This window comes from Pristiophorus japonicus, chromosome 14 (genome assembly GCF_044704955.1).
Source record: "Pristiophorus japonicus isolate sPriJap1 chromosome 14, sPriJap1.hap1, whole genome shotgun sequence".
NCBI classification, from domain to species: Eukaryota; Metazoa; Chordata; class Chondrichthyes; family Pristiophoridae; genus Pristiophorus; species Pristiophorus japonicus.
This window is the reverse complement of record NC_091990.1, coordinates 175,917,874-175,942,725: the sequence shown is the minus strand read 5'-3', so window position 1 is coordinate 175,942,725 and position 24,852 is coordinate 175,917,874. Positions and strand designations below refer to the sequence as shown.

At 44.1% G+C, this 24,852-nt stretch overlaps 1 protein-coding gene across 1 annotated transcript in view; it reads right to left on the bottom strand.

Annotated features, from left to right (window-relative positions):
* Window positions 1-22,654, bottom strand: part of ush1c (Usher syndrome 1C) — a 319,880-nt gene extending 297,226 nt beyond the window's left edge. Inside the window, exon 1 of the mRNA XM_070898764.1 lies at window positions 22,609-22,654. Coding sequence (XP_070754865.1) covers window positions 22,609-22,644 — 36 coding nt within the window. The 5' untranslated portion in view covers window positions 22,645-22,654. The remainder of the gene's footprint in view (window positions 1-22,608) is intronic.
* Window positions 22,655-24,852: the final 2,198 nt, after the last annotated feature.

The following is a 24,852-nucleotide window of genomic DNA, read 5'->3' as shown; positions in this document are numbered from 1 at the left end:
TTAGACAACATCCTGGTCAGCCAGTCAGAGAAATCTACTGGAAACCATGCAAAAGAAAGAAAGAAAGAAGAAAGACTTGCATTTATATAGCGCCTTTCACAACCACCGGACATCTCAAAGCGCTTTACAGCCAATTAAGTACTTTTTGGAGGGTAGTCACTGCTGTATTTGTGAGAAACGCGGCAGCCAATTTGCGCACAACAAGCTCCCACAAACAGCAATGTGATAATGACCAGATAATGTTTTTGTTATGTTAATTCAGGGATAAATATTGGCCAGGACACCAGGGATAACCCCCCTGCTCTTCTTCGAAATAGTGCCATGGGATGTTTTACATCGACTTGAGAGAGCAGACGGGGCCTCAGTTTAACGTCTCATCTGAAAGACGGCACCTCTGACAAAGCAGCACTCCCTCAGCACTGCACTGACGTGTCAGCTCAGCTTTATGTGCTCAAGTCTCTGGAGTGGGCCTTGAGCCCCCACGTTCTGACTCAGAGGCGAGTGTGTGACCCACTGAGTACCACAGCTGACACAGGTATGAGGATAGATCAGATTCCACTGTAAAACCCCCACCCGCCCAATAACGGAATAGCCTATGGATGCTCACTGTTTCACATCACATCTGAATGATGGCAACTTTATTCAGATACTGGAATGTGACCAACACCTATGGAACGGTAACAACTATCTTCTATGGAGAAAAGATTGCAGGGAGAAGAACAAAAAGATACTGTAAAATTCATTGCATTTACTTCAAACACCACTGGTTGATCTCCCGTGGTATTGCTCTTGGGTCCTTTTTCTTAAAACCGTGGGGTCGATATTAACCTCCAGCAAGTTGCAGAAGGTCTGGGGCGAGGTGAAAGTAAAGCACACTCGCTAGTCCAAGTTTGGGGCTCGGGTTATTTTAACTCCGTTATCTACATGTAACTGATTGGCTGCCCACCTGAAATGGCCAGAAAGAGGCAACTGGCTGATGGGTAGCTGATGAAGTTAGAGCGGCCTCAATGCCGCCCGCCGGCACTGAAGGAAGACTTGCCAGCGAGCAGGTAAGTCGTGGGGAAAGGTGAGGCCGGGGGAGGTCGGGCCGAGGTCGGGGGGAGGTTGGGGATGGGTTGGGCCAAGGCCGGGGGGAGGTCAGGCCAAAGTCGGGTGGAGGTCGGGCCGAGGCCAGGGGGAGGTCAGGTCAAGGTCGGGTGGAGGTCGGGCCGAGGCCAGGGGGAGGTCAGGCCAAGGTCGGGAGGAGGTTGGGGATGAGTTGGGTCAAAGCCGGGGGGGCGAGGTTGGGGATGAGTTGGGCCGAAGCTGGGGGGGGAGGTCGGGCCGAGGCCGGGGGGGAGGCCGGGGGGAGGTCGGGGGGAGGTCGGGGATGTGTTGGGCCGAGGCCGGAGGGGAGGTCGGAGGGGAGGTCAGGGATGAGTTGGGCCAAGGCCAGGGGGAGGCTGGGCGGCCAGCTGAAGCGGGGGAATCCAGATTTCAGAACATTTTCCGGTTTCCGGACGACCCCGCCATGGATCAGCCCAGTGTCCGGATTCCGGAACATTCCGAATTTCAGAACTTCGAATTTCGGACATGCAACCTGTATAGAGTCACTGGACAGGATGCAGAGAAGACTTATAAGGATGATACCAGTAATGCGAGGGTATACATATCAGGAAAGGTTGAACAGGCTGGGTCTCTTTTCTCTTGAAAAAAGGCTGAGGGTGACCTAATAGAGTTCTTTTAAATTATGAAATGTTTTGATAGAGTGGATACAGAGAGAACGTTTCCACTTGTAGGGAAGAGTATAACGAGAGGCCATCAATATAAGATAGTCACCAAGAATAACAATAGTGAATTCAGAAAAAACTTCTTTACCCAAACAATAGAGAGAATGTGGAACTCGCTACCACAGGTAGTAGTTGAAGCAAATAATATAGATGCATTTAAGGGGAGGCTAGACAAGCATATGAGGGAGAAAGGAATAGAGGGTTATACTGATAGATTTAGATGAGGAAAGACAAGAGGAGGCGCGAGTGGAGCATGAACGATGGGCTGAATGGCCTGTTTCTGTGTCGTATATCCTATGTAATCTTATGAATACTCGCCCAAGGTGAACACACACAAAGGAAAGCAGGGAAGCAAATTAATTGCTGCAGTATTTATTTAACATCTATATTAGAAAGCATGTGGGTTTATATAGGGCTTTCGCACATCTTCAGCACATCTCAAAAAGTTTCACAAGCAATTGATTACTTTTTAAGTACAGCTTTAATTATTTAGCTAAGGATGGATACAATTTAATGAAATGAATGGCAAGTTAATTTGTTTGCAGTGGTGTTGATTGAAGAAGGAATCTTGGTCAGGATATAAGGAGAATTCCTTGCTATTTTTCAAATAGTAGCATCGGAACATTAATATTAACATCCACATTAACAGGCAGATGGAGCCCCGGTTTAACATCTCATTCAGCTTCAGACAGTGCATTATTCCTTCAGTAGGTGACCGTTGCATGCTCAAGTCTTATAGTAGGGCTTAAGACTTCGAAGTGGAAGTGCCACCAAGTGAGACAAGGTGACAAATTTAATAAAAAATTAGTGTCTGTAACATTGTACACGTGTAAGGTAATATTGTATATTTGATTATGTTGTATTGAGCTTGTAAGACTGATTTATCTGTGCCAGCTAAATGATAACATAGGCTATTAAGAACCCAGACAAATCCCAGCTTATTTGTGTCTTTTTTTCAGCTATCTATATTTTAATTATTTTTGTCTGATTCATCTTATTGATCATAAACTAATTTATAATTTTTATCCAGAATCTGCCCTCTCTTTCCCTTTGAGCATACTGCATGTTGGGGTCTCAGTCTGCTCAAACTCAATTTCTAATACATTCTCCCTGCCCAATCCAGGCCCAAATCGCAGCTCTGTAACCCAACAGTCAATCTGATGTTTTACTGCCCATTTAACATTGAATGCCATTCACTGCAGTGTCCAGCCTCCTCACTATCATTCCCCAGCTGGTAGTTGCTGACTCGCTTTATTATTTTCATGCCAGACACGAGACTCCCAAAGCAAGCCCTCCACTCGGAACTCCTTCACGGCAAACGAGCCAAAGGTGGGCAGAGGAAACGTTACAAGGTCACCCTCAAAGCCTCCCTGATAAAGTGCAACATCCCCACTGACACCTGGGAGCCCCTGGCCAAAGACCGCCCTAAGTGGAGGAAGTGCATCCGGGAGGGCGCTGAGCACCTCGAGTCTCATCGCCGAGAGCATGCAGAAATCAAGCACAGGCAGCGGAAAGAGCGTGCGGCAAACCTGTCCCACCCACCCTTATCCTCAACGACTATCTGTCCCACCTGTGACAGGGACTGTGGTTCTCATATCGGACTGTTCAGCCACCTCCCTCCTTTCTTAAAAAGTGGTGTTACATTAGCTACCCTCCAGTCCATAGGAAGTGATCCAGAGTTGATAGACTGTTGGAAAATGATCACCAATGCATCCACTATTTCTAGGGCTACTTCCTTAAGTACTCTGGGATGCAGACTATCAGGGATTTATCGGCCTTCAATCCCATCAATTTCCCTAACACAATTTTCCGCATAATAAGGATTTCCTTCAGTTCCTCCTTCTCACTAGACCCTCGGTTACCTAGTATTTCCGGAAGGTTATTTGTGTCTTCCTTTGTGAAGACAGAACCAACGTATTTGTTTCACTGGTCCGCCATTTCTTTGTTCGCCATAATAAATTCATCAGAATCTGACTGCAAAGGACAACGTTTGTTTTCACTAATCTTTTTCTCTTCACATATCTATAGAAGCTTTTGAAGTCAGTTTTTATGTTCCCAGCAAGCTTCCTCTCATACTCTTTTATTCCCCTCCTAATTAAAACCTTTTTCCTCCTCTGCTGTATTATAAAATTCTCACAGGTTTGCTGCCCGAGAGAAAGAGACAAATTAGAAACAGTGAATGGCAAACATAAAGAGAGAGGTGGAGTTTGAGAGTGGAAGACAAGCAGAGATACAGTTGTCAGTGAGTGGCTTCTTTGTGTGTGAGAAACACTTTGGATGATGAACTGGCATTACCTACCTATTCTATTTCAAATTTGTCAGGGGAAAATTCATTACAAAAGCGAGTAATAAATAGAAACTTAAAAAAAAAACACTAAATAATTATGGAACCAGAAAGTGTTGTGTATTTGTACTTTTTCCTTCCAGTGATTAAATTGGGTTTATTTTCCATTGAAAATACAATTATAGATATTGCAACATAGAACAATAGAGTTTACAAGACAAAATGACATAATTGGGTCCAATGTATCTCTGCCAGCTCTTTGCCAGAGTAATCCAAAACTGCTCTTTTCCCATAGCCCTCTATCTGCCTCTGACTCAAATAATTATTTGCTCTTCTGTTAAATGATGCAATGATCTTTGCCTTAACTCCTTGCCATGGTAAAACAATCCATACTCAAACTAGTCTCTATGTTAAAAAATGTCCTCTAAATTCTCTCTTCATTTTTTAAATGACAATTTTAAATTGATGGACCACTCATTACTGACTTTCCAAGCAAAGCAAATAGTCTTCAGTCCCTGCAACAATCTCCATACCTTTGCTCGGATTCCATTTCTCTCCCTGGTCACGTTCTCAGGTTGAACAAGACTGTTCACGACTTCAGCATCCTATTCAACCCAAGGTGAGCTTCCGACCTCATATCCTCTCCGTCACAATGACTGACTGACTACTTCCACCTCCATAATATCACCTGGCTTGCTCCTGACCTCAGCCATCAGGTGCATTTGTCACCTCCAGACTTAACTATTCCAATGATCTCCTGGCCAGTCTACCATCCTCTCTACACAATGTAAACTTCATCTCATCCAAAGCTCTGCTGCCTGTATCCTATCCTGCAACAGGTTCTGCTCATCTGTCATCAAAAAACAGTAAATATTCCTACACTAATATTGTCACAGAATAATTTCAAGGTTTGATTTCAGGAAGAATTCCTTTGATGCTCTGAAAAGCCAGAGCAAACCCTCTTGCTTGACGTTAGTTTATGTAATCAAGTAATTCAGTTGTATCACATTGTGGCAACAATTTGTCAGCAACTTTCTCATTTTGTGTGTGTCATACCGACGAGGAAGCTCCGAGCATCAGTCCTCATCATCTGCTAAATCTCAGTTGTGTTGGCAGGAAGGACACTACCATTTAGACAACATCCTGGTCAGCCAGTCAGAAACACCTACTTGAAACCATGCAAAAGAAAGAAGAAAGACTTGCATTTATATCGCGCCTTTCACAACCACCGGACATCTCAAAGCGCTTTATAGCCAATTAAGTACTTTTTGAAGTGTAGTCACTGTTGTAATGTGAGAAATGCGGCAGCTAACTTGCGCACAGCAAGCTCCCACAAACAGCAATGTGATAATTACCAGATAATCTGTTTTTGGCATGTTAATTGAGGGATTAATATTGGCCAGGACACCGGGGATAACTCCCCTGCTCTTCTTCAAAATAATGCCATGGAATGTTTTACATCCACCTGCGAGAGCAGATGGGGCCTCGGTTTAACGTCTCAGCCGAAAGACGGCACCTCCGACAAAGCACTGCACTGAAGTATCAGCTCAAGTCTCTGGAGTGGGCCTTGAGCCCCCACGTTCTGACTCAGAGGCGAGTGTGCTACCCACTGAGCCACAGCTGATACAGGTATGAGGATAGATCAGATTCCACTGTAAAACCCCCACCCGCCCAATAACGGAATAGCCTATGGATGCTCACTGTTTCACATCACATCTGAATGATGGCAACTTTATTCAGATACTGGAATGTGACCAACACCTATGGAACGGTAACAACTATCTTCTATGGAGAAAAGATTGCAGGGAGAAGAACAAAAAGATACTGTAAAATTCATTGCATTTACTTCAAACACCACTGGTTGATCTCCCGTGGTATTGCTCTTGGGTCCTTTTTCTTAAAACCGTGGGGTCGATATTAACCTCCAGCAAGTTGCAGAAGGTCTGGGGCGAGGTGAAAGTAAAGCACACTCGCTAGTCCAAGTTTCGGGCTTGGGTTATTTTAACTCAGTTATCTACATGTAACTGATTGGCTGCCCACCTGAAATGGCCAGAAAGTGGCATGTGGCTGATGCGTAGCTGATGAAGTTCGAGCGGCCTCAATGCCACCTGCCGGCACTGAAGGAAGACTTGTCAGCGAGCAGGTAAGTCGTGGGAAGGGTGTTGATGTTCTCATGAGAGGGAAGGTGGGGGATGAGAGGTGGTGCGGTGGGGGGGTAACGGGTCCAGGGTGGGAATGGCTGAAACTTTTATTGTGGGGCCCAGAGGAGTACTCCTGCTCTTCCTCGACCCACAAAGAAACCATTTTCAGTTACTTTGGAGGCCTTTTCTGTCTACAGACCTGCTTCAATTTGGTGTGAAAATCATGGCAGCTTTTCCACTCAGGCTTCAGTTAAAATGTAATCGGGATCCATTTGATGTCATAGGTTCTTAATTTGCGTAAATGTATGAAGCACCCAGCTGCTTTCGGAGAGCACCTCATTCACCTGAAGAACCCCGAAGGTTAAAATAGGCAATATCAGTCAAAGAGTCGATTTACAAACAGGTAAGTAACCTCCTTGTTTTAAACTGCTCACCCATCTAGTTTCCACTGAGTGAGTAGGGTTAAATATCGATCTCGGTGTATCTTTTCCTAGAACTGTCTCTACCTATTTCCCACTCTCTAATTCTCTCTGAATGACAGTTTGTTATACACTTTTTCAGTTTTTAACTTTACTGTCTGTTTCTCTCTGCTTCATATTTTCTCTCACCTTCCTTAATCTTCAGGGTACTTTAGGAGTCACGTCTATACTGATACGTATTTACATTTTCAGAGTATCAAGAGCAAAAATGTTTTTGTTTCTTTCCTGTTTTGGCATATAGAATTTGCAAAGTCATCACCACTTTCCTTTTGGAGTAAATGAAACATTAAATTTACAGTGTGTCTTTTGTTAACAACATGCTTGTCCAAAACTAAAGGTTATAAATATTTGAAGTAGTCTTTTGTTGCTGGAGTTTCTATAGTTACGTTATTCTAATCATACAGTCTTCATGACAGTTATTACAGTGGTGCATTTTATAGTTAGTGAAAATTGGGCTGTTTAACATTAGTCTTTTGAAAGCCAGTCCATCACCTACCAATGTCTGTTGCTGCGAGCAGAGCACGATACATACTGACTGAGTCAGACTCTGGCATCTTGAGAGTTGGGGGGGGTCGGGGCGGGTGGAGAGAAGAATGAAATAAATCTGCTTGGTTGAACTTCAGGCAGGACTCAGGAGCTGTGAATGGGGACAATATAAGAAGTCATCCTAGGCTTGGGCCTTAGTAATGGGCTGGAGAAGTGTTGGAAGTGTAGCATGCAGGAAGCAGTGGGTCTTGAAATGAATCGCTAAGGGCAGTCAGCTGAACCTGTGCCTAACGCTGCATGAATAATAGGCTGGGTACTGGGCAGAGAATAGTGGGAGGGAGAAAGCAAGCAACTTACAGACTGGTCAGATCCACCAGATTGAGATGACTTGAGCACATAAATCTAGGTTGACACTCCAGTGCAGTGCTGAGGGAGTGCTGCACTGTCGGAAGTGTCGCCTTTTGGATGAGACTATAAACCAAAGCCCCGTCTGCCCTCTCAGGTGGAGGTAAAAGATCACATGGCACTATTTCGAAGAAGAGCAGGGTAGATATCCCCTGGCTAATATTTATCCCTCAATCAACAAAACGAAAACAGATTATCACATTGCGTTTGTGGGAGTTTGCTGTGCGAACGTTGGCTGCTGCATTTCCCACATTACAACAGTGACTACACTCCAAAAGTACTTCATTTGCTGTAAAGTGCTTTGAGACGTCCGGTGGTTGTGAAAGGTGCTATATCAATCCAAGTCTTTTATTGTAACAATTGGAGAGTATGGGGCAGTTCATGGGAAAATTTGTGATTTTTTTTGTCGTAAATGTTTCTTTATTGTACATTTTATTTTTAGTGGTATAGAGTGGGTTGGCTAATTACTTGCTATGGCAGTTCATGCCATAGAATTTTTTTCAGTACATTGCCACAAACATGCTTACTTTCATATTCTGAACATGTGGTTGAAATATTTTTTTAATTTATATAAAAATTAAAATTGGTGCTTCACAAATTTACTGAACCAAATAAGTTAATAAATTAAATCCATTTAATTTACATAATAAGGCAGCAGATGTCAGTTTTTAAAAAGACCAATAAAGTGCCAAGAAACAGGATTAGAATTCGGCTGCCTCAAAAAGTGCTGGTGAATTAATCAGCAAAAAAAATGCTTATGGCTAAGATCCAAATGAACATAGAAACATAGAAAATAGGTGCAGGAGTAGGCCATTCAGCCCTTCGAGCCTGCACCACCATTCAATATGATCATGGCTCATCATGCAACTTCAGTACCCCACTCCTGCCTTCTCTCCATACCCCTTGATCCCTTTAGCTGTAAGGGCCACATCTAACTCCCTCTTGAATATATCCAACGAACTGGACTCAACAACTTTCTGCAGTAGAGAATTCCACAGGTTCACAATTCTCTGGGTGAAAAAGTTTCTCCTCATCTCGGTCCTAAATGGTTTAACCCCTTACTGTGACCCCTGGTTCTGGACTTCCCCAACATCAATAACATTCTTCCTGCATCTAACCTGTCCAATCCCGTCAGAATTTTATATGCTTCTATGAGATCCCCTCTCATTCTTCTAAATTCCAGTGAATATAAGCCTAGTCGATCCAGTCTTTCTTCATATGTCAGTCCTGCCATCCCGGGAATCAGTCTGGTAAGAGCAAAGAAAGTTAAGGGAAGATTTAATAGAGATGTTCAAAATGATATGGGGTTTTGATAGAGTAGATAGGGAGAAACTGTTTCCACGAGCAAGAGACAGAGTAACCAAAGGACACAGATTTACGATAATTGGCAAAAAGGCCAGTGGGAGAGAATGAGGAGAATTGTTAGGATCGAGAATGTACTACCTGAAAAGGTGGTGGAAATAAATTCAATAGTAACTTTCAAAAGGGAAGTGGATATTTGCTTAAAAAGGAAAAATTTGCAGGGCTTCGGGAAACAGCAGGCAAGACTAATTGGATAGCTCTTTCAAAGTGCCGGCATAGGCACGATGGGCCAAATGGCCTTCTTCTGCACTGTATCATTCTATGATTCTATGATCCTTGAGGGATATGTTACAACTATAATTCCCCCCACCCTAGTAGTACATTATTTTGATTACACCTTTTTATATGTAGTGTGCCAAAGAGTGCCATAGCTAGGTTCATTTTGGGATTCCTCACGAGCTGACTTCTCTTGTATTTCCATTGACTTCAGTTGTATTTTTGTGGGAGAATACTAATAGCATTTGAAAAGGGAAAAGAAAGTCTAAAAAGAATGCTTTTTATTCAAAGAATTCCTCCTTTGTATGGAAGGAAATGATAAACCCATGTAAAACTTCTTTGGATGTTATTGAAAACTTCAATGTTATCGCTGCCATGTAGACCATTGAGTACTTAGTAGGTCATTCCAGTGGTTATAGGAAGTTTTCCCGTGCATATCAAAGCAGCTTCACTGGAAAGAGAAAGCTGTTTATGAGCCACCCCAGAGCTAGCCAGTACAAGAAATCACTCAGGCGAGGAAATTTGCCCCGAAGTCAATCCCTGGCTGCTTGCAATGAAGCTGTTCCAGGACATTCTGTATTACTGGAGCAGCCAAACAGGAAGGAAGATCATATTCGAAGATTTTCATTCGAGCAAGAATATTGACATTTTCAAAAAAACATTAAGATACAGATTATAATTTTTTCTATAAAATGTGGACTGCTTTGAATAACAAGTACTGCCGCTAAATCAGTCAAAGAAACATAGAAAAATAGGTGCAGGAGTAGGCCATTCGGCCCTTCGAGCCTGCACCATCATTCAATATGATCATGGCTGATCATTCACCTCAGTACCCCTTTCCTGCTTTCTCTCCATACCCCTTGATCCCCTTAACCGTAAGAGCCATATCTAAGTCCCTCTTGAATATATCTAACGAACTGGCATCAACAACTCTCTGCGGTAGAGAATTCCACAGATTCACAACTCTCTGAGTGAAGAAGTTTCTCCTCATCTCGGTCTTAAATGGCTTACTCCTTATCCTTAGACTGTGACCCCTGGTTCTGGACTTCCCCAACATCCGGAACATTCTTCCTGCATCTAACCTGTCCAGTCCCGTCAGAATTTTATATGTTTCTATGAGATCCCCGCTCATTCTTCTAAACTCCAGTGAATACAGACAGGCCCAGTTGATCCAGTCTCTCCTCATATGTCAGTCCTGCCATCCCGGGAATCAGTCTGGTGAACCTTCGCTGCACTCCCTCAATAGCAAGAACATCCTTCCTCAGATTAGGAGAACAAAAGTTTTATTAGGATGTGAGCACAAGACAATGGGACACACAATGTTTGATTCTGCTGTAAGTATGGATCTATGTGCAATCTGTTGTATGCTTTTAAGTGCAGTAAATAGACACATGGCCAAACTTTCAAAGCTGAAGAACTAGAAAAAGAAATTGTACACAGACAAACAACAAAAAGTTTTAAATAGTGTGCACTATTGTATGATATTCTTACTGTAACTCATACAAGAAATGTTTAAAACTTAACATTGATGTATCCTATTGCCACCAAATATTGAATGGTCCTAATGAGTTTTTGGGGGCTCTGGTGATTTGAAGTAAAATTTTTGATATGGTTCAATATCTTAAGGATGTTCAGTTATATTAATACCATCTGTGCAAGGGAGAAGATATCAGAAGGTCTTCGTCCAGCACATGACCAAGAGCAGGACAACTGTCATGCTATGATTAGGAGATTAAAATCTGCATCATGTTCCTACAGCAGTGGGGATACAGATTCAATATTTTGTAGAACTAGCAGATTTTCTGTAATGCCTTGCACAGGAGGTCAGAGGATAAGCTGTTTTATTAGAATGTGAGCACTAGACAATGCGTCACACAGCGCTTGATTCTGCTGTAAGCATGGATCTAGGTGCAATCTGTTGTGTACTTTTAAGTGCAGTAAATAGACACATCCTGAAGTCACTTAAAGGTTTTCTGCTCTTAGGCAAATTCTGAGTTCAGTTATTTTCTGTTGCAGTGCTCATAGTAAGTCAGAGGATATGGTTTTTCCAAAACTAGTGGTGATATGGCATGTTCTGCACAAGTGAAGTTGTGTTTTTATTAAATGGTACTCAGGAATTTTTGCTAGTATTTTGAATTGCTTGATTTTGTACATTTTTATGTGAAAATCATAAACGAATGAAACTGATTTATTATTATGTGTTCACTTATGTATATCGAACTTTCATTTATTTTTTTAAGTCCATGATGAAGAGGAAGATAATAGATATCATGGAGACAAGTCTGTGGCTTAGTGGGGAAAGGCTGTCTGGGAGATAATGGAAGACAGAAGGTGGTATAGTGGGGAAGAGTGAGAGAAAGTAATGTGTTGTGGACCCAGCATTCGTGCATGGGATACAATAGGTGGAGAGTTTGACACGTGTGCGCTGTCATGTGGAAGTAATAATGAAGGTTAGGGTCTGGGGTAGGGGTATTTGGTAAGACTTAATGGGATGGAGCTGGAGGAGGCAGGTGAGTAGGGTGTGGGAAAAATGGGAAATGTTATTATTCAGGAGAACTTGGATACGGGAGTATTGAGTGGGAGTGCAGGAGTAATTTAGCTTAATAAAACTGGGAGGGGTTTATGTTTAGGACCAATTGGATCTGAGCACTCGCCATTCCCTCCCTTCCCCAGAAGAGCAGGAAACAGGCAACAGGAGGGAACCATTGGGCATCTGACCAATTTTATTAGGCCTAAGTGGTCTGATATCTTATTTGTTAAGCGGCAGGAAAGAATAAGGCTCTACAGGAGAAATATGATACACAATAATACAATGTTCAGTGAAGTGGTTGTTTAAAAGAACACTGAGCAGCAATTTGATGGTACTTTAAAGAGAAATTGCACAGTACAAGATACGTAATAAGCACTAAATACATTAATTATACTACTTGCAGGAAACAGATTAAGTCTTTAATCTACTGACTCAGGGTAAGTCTCTAACCTAAAGGCTGAGAAACTTGATGGCGCAGAACGGGTGCCGAAACATCCAACATGGTAGGAGAGGCATGTGCGGTTGTTAAGTGCTGGAAGTGCGATTGGAAAAGGCGGAAACAGAGGTGTCCAGGCCCAATGACTAAAACAGACAATAGCCTTTTTGCATATCCACATAGGGTGCCTGTTTAAGGCTCCTTTTGCAAAATTGGGCTGCCCTCAACACAGCCGGTGTCAGTGTGGCTGGGGAGCCGAGAGGAGACTCCGGGTGAGGCGTTGGATCTAAGATCAAGCTTGTTTTCACTTGACATCCACATATGTGCACTTACCAGCATGAGGGACTGGATGATGACTGTTAGTGGGAACTTTGGCTGATTTCCCACTTTTCCCATCTACTGAGATCGATTGTAATAATTCTATGCCCCCAGCTCAAACCAACTAATTCAACACAATGATTCATCCTGAATTCTTTCTAATCTAGGCCAAAGCCTCTAATGTTTTATTACGGTTTGCATATTTATATAAATTCTGGGTGATTACTGTGGGAGCAAAAGTCCGCATTACCCGAGTACCTCAAATGTTTTCTCTGGGCAGTCTGTGCGATCAGCACAGCTTGTTGTTAATTGTGTAAACAGGCCTAAACACAAGGATATCATCACAGGAAAGTAAAATAGTCGAATGCGTAAGAATAAAATCTGAAAATGTTGGAAATCTCAGCGGGTCAGGCAGCATCTGTGGAGCGGAAGCAGAGTTAATGTTTCGGGTCGATGACCCTTCGTCAGAACTGGAGAGTGTTCGAAAAGAACAGATTCTTAACAAGCACTGAAAGGGGGAGGGGAAGAAAGGACAAAAGGGAAGGTCTGTGATAGGGTGGAAGGCAGGAGAGATTAGAGAGACATAGAGAGACAAAAGGGATGATGGCTCAAGTTCAAATGGTAAAGCCAAAAGTTAGAAAAACATTAGTCAAGATAGGGTGTGAATGGTAGGATTATGACCAGCTGCCATTAGAGAGAGGAGAGAAAAAAAAGAAACAGGTTCTGAGGGGTGGGGGGAGGGGGCAGTGACGGGACGGGGAGGGGGGGGGGAGGGAGCCAAAGATTGGCAGCGACTACACTCTGAAATTTTTGAACTCGATGTTGACTCCAGAAGACTGTAAAGTGCCTAAACGAAAGATGAGGGGCTGTTCCTCGAGCTTGAGTTGAGCTTCGTTGGAACAGTGAAGGAGACTGAGGATGGAGAGGTCAGAGTTGGAACGCAGTGGAGAATTAAAGTCATCATCATCATAGGCAGGCCCTCGAACGAGGATGACTTGGTTCCACACCAAAAGGGATGAGTTCACAGATGTTTCAATGAAGGACCCGATATTCCAGTCCTGGAAGATACCCGTGCATGGATTTATTTAACGTGCGGTGACTGTTGCACACCAGCCACCACACGGGCTTGACAGAGCTAGGCCTTTATCCAGTGGCAAGGGTATACCAGGATGACTGGAGACCTGCTCTGATGCACGGATCTAGTGCGCACACATATCGCAGTGTGGGCTGGTCCATGCTGCCCCTGGGCCCTCGCCTCTTCTGAGCCCCGTCCCCTCATTTGCTGCACCTCCGCCACGATCTCTCACCGCTCCCCCGCCACAAAACATTTGCAGCATCTCCGTCACGATCTCTCACCTCACCTCCTCACCAAACATTCGGCGAACCTCGGCCACTCGCCGAATCTCAGCCAGGATCTCTTATTGCTCCTCCACCTCAATCACTTGATACACCTCCACCACGATCTCTCGCTGCTCATCCGCCCCGACCTTCCTGCTCCTCCGCTGTACCTGGGCCTTGCTGGTGTTCCTGCCCACGCTCCAAACGGCGACCTGGGTTTTGATTACGTCATCCAGTCGCCCTCCTTGAAGCCGTCACATACTTGTAGCAGCTCGCGCTGGAAGCTGCAGTGGTATGCTCTTTTATCCTCCCGACCTGCGATGGTGTCCTCTCGCAGGTCAGGGTGGCCCACGGTGAAACATCGAAAACATAAAATGTGATAGGCAACTGGAAGCTCAGGGTCACACTTGCGGACTGAACGGAGGTGTTCTGCAAAGCGATCACCCAATCTACGCTTGGTCTCCCCAGTGCAGAGGAGACCACATCGTGAGCAGCGAATACAGTATACTAAATCGAAAGAAGTACAAGTAAATCGCTGTTTCACCTGGAAGGAGTATTTTGGGCCCTGGACAGTGGGAAGGGAGGAGGTAAAAGGGCAGGTGTTGCATCCCCTGTGCTTGCACGGAAACATGCCGTGGGAAGGGGAGGGGGTGCTGGAGGTGACTGCGGACTGGACCAGGGTGTCGCGGAGGGAGTAATCCCTTCGGGATGCTGAGAGGGGAGGGGAAGGTGTGATTGGTGGTGGGATCACGCTGGAGGTGGCGGAAATGGCGGCGAATGATCCGTTGAACGTGGAGGCTGGTGGGGTGAAAGGTGAGGGCAAGGGGAACCCTGTCATGGGTCTGAGAGGGAGAGGAAGGAGTGAGAGTAGAGCTGCAGGAAATAGAACAGACACGGTCGAGGGCCATGTTAACCACGGCGGAGGGGAATCCGCTGTTGAGGAAAAATGTCAGAGGCACTAGTGTGAAAGGTGGCGCCTTCAGAGCAGATGCAATGGAGACGGAGAAACTGGGAGAATGGAATGGAATCCTTATAGGACACGGGGTGGGAGGAAATGTAGCCCAGGTAGCTGTGGGAGTCACTGGGCTTATTGTGGATATTAGTCGAAAGCCTATCCCTAGAGATGGAGACAGAGAAGTCGAGGAAGGGAAGGGAAGAGTCGGAGATGGACCATGTGAAGGTGAGGGAAGGGTGGAAATTGGATGCAAAGTGAATGAAATTTTCAAGTTCAGGGCGTGAGCAGGAAACAGCACCGGTACATCAATGCACCGGAAAAAGAGGTGAGGGAGGGGACCCGAGTAGGACTGGAACAAAGAATGTTCCACATATCACACGCAAAGGCAGGCATAGCTAGAATCCATGCGGTTTCTCATAGCTACACCTTTAATTTGGAGGGAGTGAGTGGAGTTAAAGGAGAAGCTGTTCGATGTGAGAACAAGTTCAGCCAGGTGGAGGAGGGCGGTGGTGAATGGGGACTGGTTGGGCCTCTGCTCGAGGAAGAAGCGGAGCGCCCTCAGGCCATCCTGGTGGGGGATGGAAGTGTGGAGGGATTGGACGTCCATGGTGAAAAGGAGACGGTTGGGGCCGGGAAACTGGAAACTGTTAAGTGACGGAGGGTGTCGGAGGAGTCATGGATGTAGGGAGGAAGATAGTGGACAAGGGCAAAAAACTAGTCGAGATAGGAAGAAATAAGTTCTGTGGGGCAAGAACAGGCTGAAACGATGAGTCTACTGGGGCAGTCCTGTTTGTGGATCTTGGGAAGGAGGTAGAAGCGGGCTGTGCGGGGTTGGGGAACGTTGAGGTTGGAGCCTGTGGAGGGAAGATCTCCAGAGGAGATGAGGTCAGTAATCATCTGAGAAATTATGGTTTGATGTTCAGTGGTGGGGTCATGGTCCAGGGGGAGGTAGGAGGAGGTGTCAGAGAGTTGGCGATCAGCCTCTGCAAGGTAGAGGTCGGTTCGCCAAACAACAACAGCGCCACCCTTGTCAGCAGGGTTAATGACAAGATTAGAGTTAGATCTGAGCGCGCGGAGTGCTGCAATTTCAGAGGGAGGTCGGTTGGAGTGAGTGAGGGAAGCAGAGAAATTGAGATGGCCGATATCCCATCGGTAGTTTGCAATGAAGAGGTCGAGAGAGGGTAAGTGGCCAGAGGGAGGGGTCCAGGTAGAGCGAGAATTCTGAAAACGGGAGAAAGGGTCAGCTGTGCAGGGGGAAGACTCCTGGCTGAAGAAGTGGGCACGGAAGCGAAGGCGGCGGAAAAAGAGCTCAGCACTGTGCCGAACGTGTAACAGAATTTGTAAGAGTCGTTCAGCCACATCTGAAATGGACTAGAATATGTCATGCTGTTATTCTGTTGTCATTTGTATGTACCTTTGATGTACTGTGATTTATTGTTGATATGCCTGGAATATAATGATCAAAGTGAAAATTGGTATAAGAAAAATATGAGTGAACCACTGTTCAGAAGCTCGCTCTCATACTGGAATAGTATGGAAAAACCTGAGCTCACACTGGAATCATGAAGTGTGATGTCTGAACAACAACTCAGACTGATTCCCGGGATGGCAGGACTGACATACGAAGACTGGATCGACGAGGCTTATATTCACTGGAATTTAGAAAAATGAGAGGGGATCTCATAGAAACAAAATTCTGACAGGATTGGACAGGTTAGATGCAGGAAGAATGTTCCCGATGTTGGGGAAGTCCAGAACCAGGGGTCACAGTCTAAGGATAAGGGGTAAGCTATTTAGGACCGAGAACATAAGAACATAAGAATTAGGAACAGGAGTAGACCATCTAGCCCCTCGAGCCTGCTCCGCCATTCAATAAGATCATGGCTGATCTGGCCATGGACTCAGCTCCACTTATCCGCCCGCTCCCCATAACCCTTAATTCCCTTATTGGTTAAAAATCTATCTGTGACTTGAATACATTCAATGAGCTAGCCTCAACTGCTTCCTTGGGCAGAGAATTCCACAGATTCACAACCCTCTGAGAGAAGAAATTCCTTCTCAACTCGGTTTTAAATTGGCTCCCCCATATTTTGAGGCTGTGCCCCCTAGTTCTAGTCTCCCCGACCAGTGGAAACAATCTCTCCGCCTCTATCTTGTCTATCCCTTTCATTATTTTAAATGTTTCTATAAGATCACCCCTCATCCTTCTGAACTCCAACGAGTAAAGACCCAGTCTACTCAATCTATCATCATAAGGTAACCCCCTCATCTCCGGAATCAGCCTAGTAAATCGTCTCTGTACCCCCTCCAAAGCCAGTATATCCTTCCTTAAGTAAGGTGACCAAAACTGCATGCAGTACTCCAGGTGCGGCCTTACCAATACCCTATACAGTTGCAGCAGGACCTCCCTGCTTTTGTACTCCATCCCTCTCGCAATGAAGGCCAACATTTCATTCGCCTTCCTGATTACCTGCTGCACCTGCAAACTAACTTTTTGGGATTCATGCACAAGGACCCCCAGGTCCCTCTGCACCTCAGCATGTTGTAATTTCTCCCCATTCAAATAATATTCCCTTTTACTGTTTTTTTACCCAAGGTGGATGACCTCACACTTTCCGACATTGTATTCCATCTGCCAAACCTTAGCCCATTCGCTTAACCTATCCAAATCTCTTTGCAGCCTCTCTGTGTCCTCTACACAACCCGCTTTCCCACTAATCTTTGTGTCATCTGCAAATTTTGTTACACTACACTCTGTCCCCTCTTCCAGGTCATCTATGTATATTGTAAACAGTTTTGGTCCCAGCACCGATCCCTGTGGCACACCACTAACCACCGATTTCCAACCCGAAAAGGACCCATTTATCCCGACTCTCTGCTTTCTGTTCGCCAGCCAATTCTCTATCCAGGCTAATACATTTCCTCTGACTCCGCGTACCTCTATCTTCTGCAGTACCCTTTTGTGTGGCACCTTATCGAATGCCTTTTGAAAATCTAAATACACCACATCCATCGGTACACCTCTATCCACCATGCTCGTTATATCTTCAAAGAATTCCAGTAAATTAGTTAAACATGATTTCCCCTTCATGAATCCATGCTGCGTCTGCTTGATTGCACTATTCCTATCTAGATGTCCCGCTATTTCTTCCTTAATGATAGTTTCAAGCATTTTCCCCACTACAGATGTTAAACTAACCAGCCTATAGTTACCTGCCTTTTGTCTGCCCCCTTTTTTTAAACAGAGGCGTTACATTAGCTGCTTTCCAATCCGCTGGTACCTCCCCAGGGTCCAGAGAATTTTGGTAGATTATAACGAATGCATCTGCTATAACTTCCGCCATCTCTTTTAATACCCTGGGATGCATTTCATCAGGACCAGGGGACTTGTCTACCTTGAGTCCCATCAGCCTGTCCAGCACTACCCCCCTAGTGATAGTGATTGTCTCAAGGTCCTCCCTTCCCACATTCCTGTGACCAGCAATTTTTGGCATGGTTTTTGTGTCTTCCACTGTGAAGACCGAAACAAAATAATTGTTTAAAGTCTCAGCCATTTCCACATTTCCCATTATTAAATCCCTCTTCTCATCTTCTAAGGGACCAACATTTACTTTAGTCACTCTTTTCCATTTTATATCTCTGTAAAAGCTTTTACTATCTGTTTTTATGTTTTGCGCAAGTTTACCTTCGTAAACTTTCCTTTCCTTTCTTTCCTTTCTTTATTGCTTTTTTAGTCATTCTTTGCTGTTGTTTAAAATTTTCCCAATCTTCTAGTTTCCCACTAACCTTGGCCACCTTATACGCATTCATCTTTGATTTGATACTCTCCTTTATTTCCTTGGTTATCCACGGCTGGTTATCCCTTCTCTTACCACCCTTCTTTTTCACTGGAATATATTTTTGTTGCGCACTATGAAAGAGCTCCTTAGAAGTCCTCCACTGTTCCTCAATTGTGCCACCTCTTTAGCCAACTCTGCCCTCATCCCACTGTAGTCCCCTTTGTTTAAGCATAGTACGCTCGTTTCTGACACAACTTCCTCACCCTCAATCTGTATTACAAATTCAACCATACTGTGATCACTCATTCCGAGAGGATCTTTTACTAGGAGATCGTTTATTTTTCCTGTCTCATTACACAGGACCAGATCTAAGATAGCTTGCTCCCTTGCAGGTTCTGTAACATACTGTTCGAAGAAACAATCCCGTATGCATTCTATGAATTCCTACTCCAGGCTACCCCGTGCGATTTGAGTTGACCAATCGATATGTAGGTTAAAATCCTGTTCCTTTTTCACATACCTCCATTATTCCCTTGATTATTGCCCGCTCCACCGTGAAGTTATTACTTGGGGGCCTATAAACTACGCCCACCAGTTACTTTTTCCCCTTACTATACTCTAATCTCCACCCACAATGATTCAACATTTTATTCATTAGAGCCAATATCGTCTCTCACAACTGCCCTGATATCATCCTTTATTAACAGAGCTACCCCACCTCCTTTTCCTTCTTGTCTATCTTTCCGAATCGTCAGATACCCCTGTATGTTTCATTCCCAGTCTTGGCCACCCTGCAACCATGTTTCTGTAATGGCCACCAAATCATGCCCATTTGTAATGATTTGTGCCGTCAACTCATTTACTTTATTTCGAATGCTGCGTGCGTTTAGGTAGAGTGTTTTAATCCTAGTTTTTAAACCATGATTTTTAGTTTTGACCCCTCCTGCAGCCCCTTTATATTCAGTGACCCTTTTTGTTTTTTGCCTTGGGTTTCTCTGCCCTCCACTTTTACTCATATCCTTTCTGTCTTTTGCTTTTGTCTCCTTTTTGTTTCCGTCTGTCTCCCTGCATTGGTTCCCATCCCCCTGCCATATTAGTTTAACTCCTCCCCAACAGCCCTAGCAAACACTCCCCCTAGGACATTGGATCTGGTCCTGCCCAGGTGCAGACCATCCGGTTTGTACTGGTCCCACCTCCCCCAGAGCCTGTTCCAATGCCCCAGGAATTTGAATCCGTCCCTGCTGCACCACTGCTCAAGCCATGTATTCATCTGCGCTATCCTGCGATTCCTACTCTGACTAGCACGTGGCACTGGTACAATTCCTGAGATTACTACTTTTGAGGTCCTACTTTTTAATTTAGCTTCTAGCTCCTTAAATGAGGCAAAACTTCTTCACTCAGAGAATTGTGAACCTGTGGAATTCTCTACCACAGAAAGTTGTTGAGGCCAGTTCGTTAGATATATTCAAAAGGGAGTTAGATGTGACCCTTACGGCTAAAGGGATCAAGGGGTATGGAGAGAAAGCAGGAATGGGGTACTGAAGTTGCATGATCAGCCATGATCTTATTGAATGGTGGTGCAGGCTCGAAGGGCCGAATGGTTTACTGCTGGACCTATTTTCTTTGTTTCTATGAAGTGTGATGTCTGAACAGCAAGTCATACTGTTTGTGGATGCTAAGAGGTTTCAATAAAGTCTGATCCTGAATTGCTTTAACTGAGTGTGTGTGTAATCTGGCATTTAAAGTAACAAGATGAAAAAGAACAAGACAGCAGTCCAAGATTTACATGCCAGCTTCTCAGAGCTAAATTCAAAGTTTGTGCAAAAATCAAAGGTTGGATTGGAAATTAACAGTGAGTTAATATTGAAGTGGGAATCTCATCATCAATACTTTATTTTTTAAATAAATTATTCTTTGACCTTTAGCATCCTTTTGTTTTCATTGCTTATTTCCTTGGACTATTTTTGAGTATTCTTTTTAGATAAAAATTCATTGGCTCAATGGTGAAATGCACTATATGGTGTGATGCTGGACTATACAGATTAGAAAGAATTCAGGATGAATCATTATGTTGAATTAATTGGTCTGAGCTTGGAGCATAGGAGATACGACAATTGATCTCAGTAGATGGGGAAAAAGTGGGAAATGAGCCAAAGTTCCCAATAACAATCATTATCTAGTCACTCATGCTGGAAAGTGCACATATGTAGATTCAAGACCCCATTTGCATAATTGAATAACTTTCCAGCACTCATTATTTAGGTTGGCACATGATGAATGGTTAAGCTTGCAAGGTACAAAGGAGATGTGGGTACAACAACTTGTATTTATATAGCATAGAGTAGTGAAACATCCCAAGGTGCTTCACAGATGTATTGGGATTTTTTTTTAAGTGGTAAGAATGAAACCCACATACAAAATGAAAATTATATATATATATATATATAAATTAGCTGCAATATGAATTACAGGCTAAATGTTAGTCTTTAAAAGATCAGTATAACTGCAACAAAGTTTCTTGTAAAATAACATTATATGTTTATGTCAGGAGGAGGCCATGATGTTACGAGTCGTAATGCGATTACGTCACATTGTTGAACTAAACTTGTGTTTTTCCCACTAATTTTCTCACATCGTTTTTCCTGCTGTGAAATCAACACCTGCTAGAGCAGGATACCAAGGACACTGAACAATGTTTGGTACCCTGTCCAAATTGCTATTATTCAAGTGTATTAAATATTAGGAAGACCAAAGCCATTGTCTTCGATCCATGCCACAAACTCCCTTCCCTAGCCATTGACTCCGTTCCTCTCCCTAGCATCTGTCTGAGGCTGAACCAGACTGTTCGCAACCTAGGTGTCATATTTTATCCAGAAATTATGTTTTACGACATTGAAGGCGCTATATAAAACTCATCTCGATGGCGCGTGTCAGTTGACTATTTGACCAACAAGGCTGATTCTGTCTCCAACGTATGTTTACACACAAACTTCCAGCAACAGTTGCTGGATAAAAAAAAAACACGAATAAGAAACCGTCTGATTTTCCTTCCCTAATCATTTGGCACTGGAATCAACTGTAGTGCCCCGTACCCTACTCTCTTGGCTGAGATTAGCTAATTCACCACTCATCGAGGACCTCCCTTATCTGTGACCACCTAAACATTTAATAAAAACTGAAAATTTAAATATGAAAACCTAATTGAAAAAATTCACATTAAAGCCCCATGGTAACAAACTTAGCAGCTTTATAACCTGCTCATTTCACGCATTGAACTGATCCAAACCTATTTGATTATAAAAATGGATGCGGACTGAGAATCAACCTCATTCTCTACTGAGACGTTTAAACTCCACATTGAGTCATCTACAATGAGGATTTTAACTTCTTGGTACATTGGATTAAAAAACTTCTTGAATTAAAAAAAAAGATTTTGCTACTATTTGTGATCGGGACATTATTTAACATTCTGTATCTCGCTTCAAGTGATTGTATCTATTTATTATGCGCCTCCTCGCCCGCAGCATCTCGAAGGTAATGTCCCTTTAAGAATTTTGTTCAGGTATAATGTTACCAATCTATGTCAGAGGCAGAGCCCAGACGCCTTAACATGTGTTTTGAATGCAATACAGTGGATTTTTTTTTCAGTTCTCGACAGTTATCATTAGAATATCGCATCTCAGTGGATTCACGGCGTTGGATCTACCAGCCAAGAGTTTATAAAACTGCGTCCCTTCCTCTCCCCGATGGCCGACTCCGGGGCTGAGCGAGTTTATTCCTGGGTGGAGCAACTCATCACACAAGAGAAACATTCCTGAAACTTTGCCACAATACCAACATTTAAAGGCAACTTTATTCCAAAACACACCGTTTGGACACCGCGTTTTGGCAGTCCTAAATGGAAACGGGACATTTATTCCTTAAAGAAACACAGCGCCCTTCCCCCATCTGTTATTGATACTGCCGGGTCCATAGTCTCCGACAACCTAACCTTCCCTAACTCTTCCTTGCGAGGAACAACAAATAACTTATTATTAATTGAAATTTGTAGGAACGTGCTCAGGACAAGTGGAATTGCGTCCAGTTAGCTACTTTTCCCCCCTCTCTTACCTTATGTCTGAATTCCCTAGCCACCTTCTTCTCCATTGTGGCAGTCTGAATACGGTGGAGACAAGGAATGACCGGCCCCTTTTCCTCTGAACCCGCTGGGTGTGTGGAGAGGCCACTCAGCAAGCAGTTAACAGCACAAGACAATCCCGGACAACAACAACAAAACTTTAAACATTGTTAGTGTCTCTGTAAAGTAATCATTATTTTCTGTTTATTGTTCTGTTGTACTGCATTTTTTAATTTTATGATTTTTCATGTTAAAGATGTTAACGTTCATTTGCATAACAGGTTTATTCAGTTCATATTTTTCAGGACACATACACATACTTGGTATTTCGGAGGCACACAGAGAAACACAATCCAATTAAATTAGATGTAAATAATATAAGGTTACATATTTAAGGTGGCTTAGTAATTACTCCTTGAGTATTGTGTGCAGTTTTGGTCTCCTAATCTGAGGAAGGACGTTCTTGCTATTGAGGGAGTGCAGCGAAAGTTCACCAGACTGATTCCCGGGATGGCAGGACTGACATATGAAGAAAGACTGGATCGACTAGGCTTATATTCACAGGAATTTTGAAGAGTGAGAGGGGATTTCATCGAAACATATAATATTCTGACGGGACTGGACAGGTTAGATGCAGGAAGAATGTTCCCGATGTTGGGGAAGTCCAGAACCAGGGGTCACAGTCTAAGGATAAGGGGTAAGCCATTTAGGACCGAGATGAGGAGAAACTTCTTCACCCAGAGAGTGGTGAACCTGTGGAATTCTCTACCACAGAAAGTAGTTGAGGCCAATTCACTAAATATATTCAAAAGGGAGTTAGATGAAGTCCTTACTACTCGGGGGATCAAGGGGTATGGCGAGAAAGCAGGAAGGGGGTACTGAAGTTTCATGTTCAGCCATGAACTCATTGAATGGTGGTGCAGGCTAGAAGGGCTGAATGGCCTGCTCCTGCACCTATTTTCTATGTTTCTATGTTTCTATGACTGCAGCGGACAATGCTGCTCCAGCTGTGGCAGTTGTTTGCAGGTTATTTTGCAGGAGATAAAACAACTCAGTGACAATCTGCCTAAACAGGCAAAGCCTCCTAATATATTGCTCCTCTGAGAACGACGAGCGAATTGTTCTAGGCCTATAAACTCTGTTGAAAGATTAATCATCGGCATAGGCAGTCCCTCAGAATCGAGGAAGACTTGATTCCACTCTAAAAATGAGTTCTAAGATGACTGAACAGTCCAATACAAGAGCCACAGTCTCTGTCACAGGTGGGACAGACAGTCATTGAAGGAAAGAGTGGTTTGCCGCACGCTCTTTCCACTGCCTGCGCTTGGTCTCTGCATACTCTCGGCAATGAGACTTGAGGTGCTCAATGCCCTCTCAGATGCACTTCCTCCACTTAGGGTGGTCTTTGGCCAGGGACTCCCAGGTATCAGTGTGGATGTTGCATTTTATCAAGGAGGCTTTGAGGGTGTCCTTGTAACGTTTCCTCTGCCCACCTTTGGCTCGTTTGCCATGAAGGCGTTCCGAGTGGAGCGCTTGCATTGGGAGTCTCGTGTCTGGCATGCGGACAATGTGGCCCGCTCAGCGGAGCTGATCAAGTGTGGTCAGTGCTTCAATGCTGGGGATGTTGGCCTGGTCGAGGACGCTAACATTGGTGCGTCTGTCCTCCCAGGGGATTTGCAGGATCTTGCGGAGACATCATTGGTGGTATTTCTCCAGCGATTTGAAGTGTCTACTCTACATGATCCATGTCTCTGAGCCATACAGAAGGGCGGGTATCACTACAGCCCTGTAGACCATGAGCTTGGTGGCAGATTTGAGGGCCTGATCTTTGAACACTCTTTTCCACAGGTGGCCAAAGGCTGAACTGGCGCACTGAGGATTGGAAGATTACGGATATCTGTGAGCATACCGCCTATTTGTTTTCCTTGCAGCTGCAGCTGTTTGTTCCTTCTTCCTGCTGCTGGTCCCCTTCCTCTTTCAGAACATTCTGCAGCCACTGCAAATACTTTGAAATGGTCCGAACAGCCAAATACCACAATGTAGAACAAGTAAAATAGCCTCCAAAACTTTACTTGAGAGCAGTTGAGGGTCCCTTGAAATATTGCTGGAAATGCCTGCCTCTCAACTTGTGCATGGTTTGTGCGAGGGAACAATGTCGCAATGTCTGTGGTAGCAATGTCTGTGGAAACAAAAATGGCATTGGACGGCTTGACCCCATTTTGCATATATATATGTCT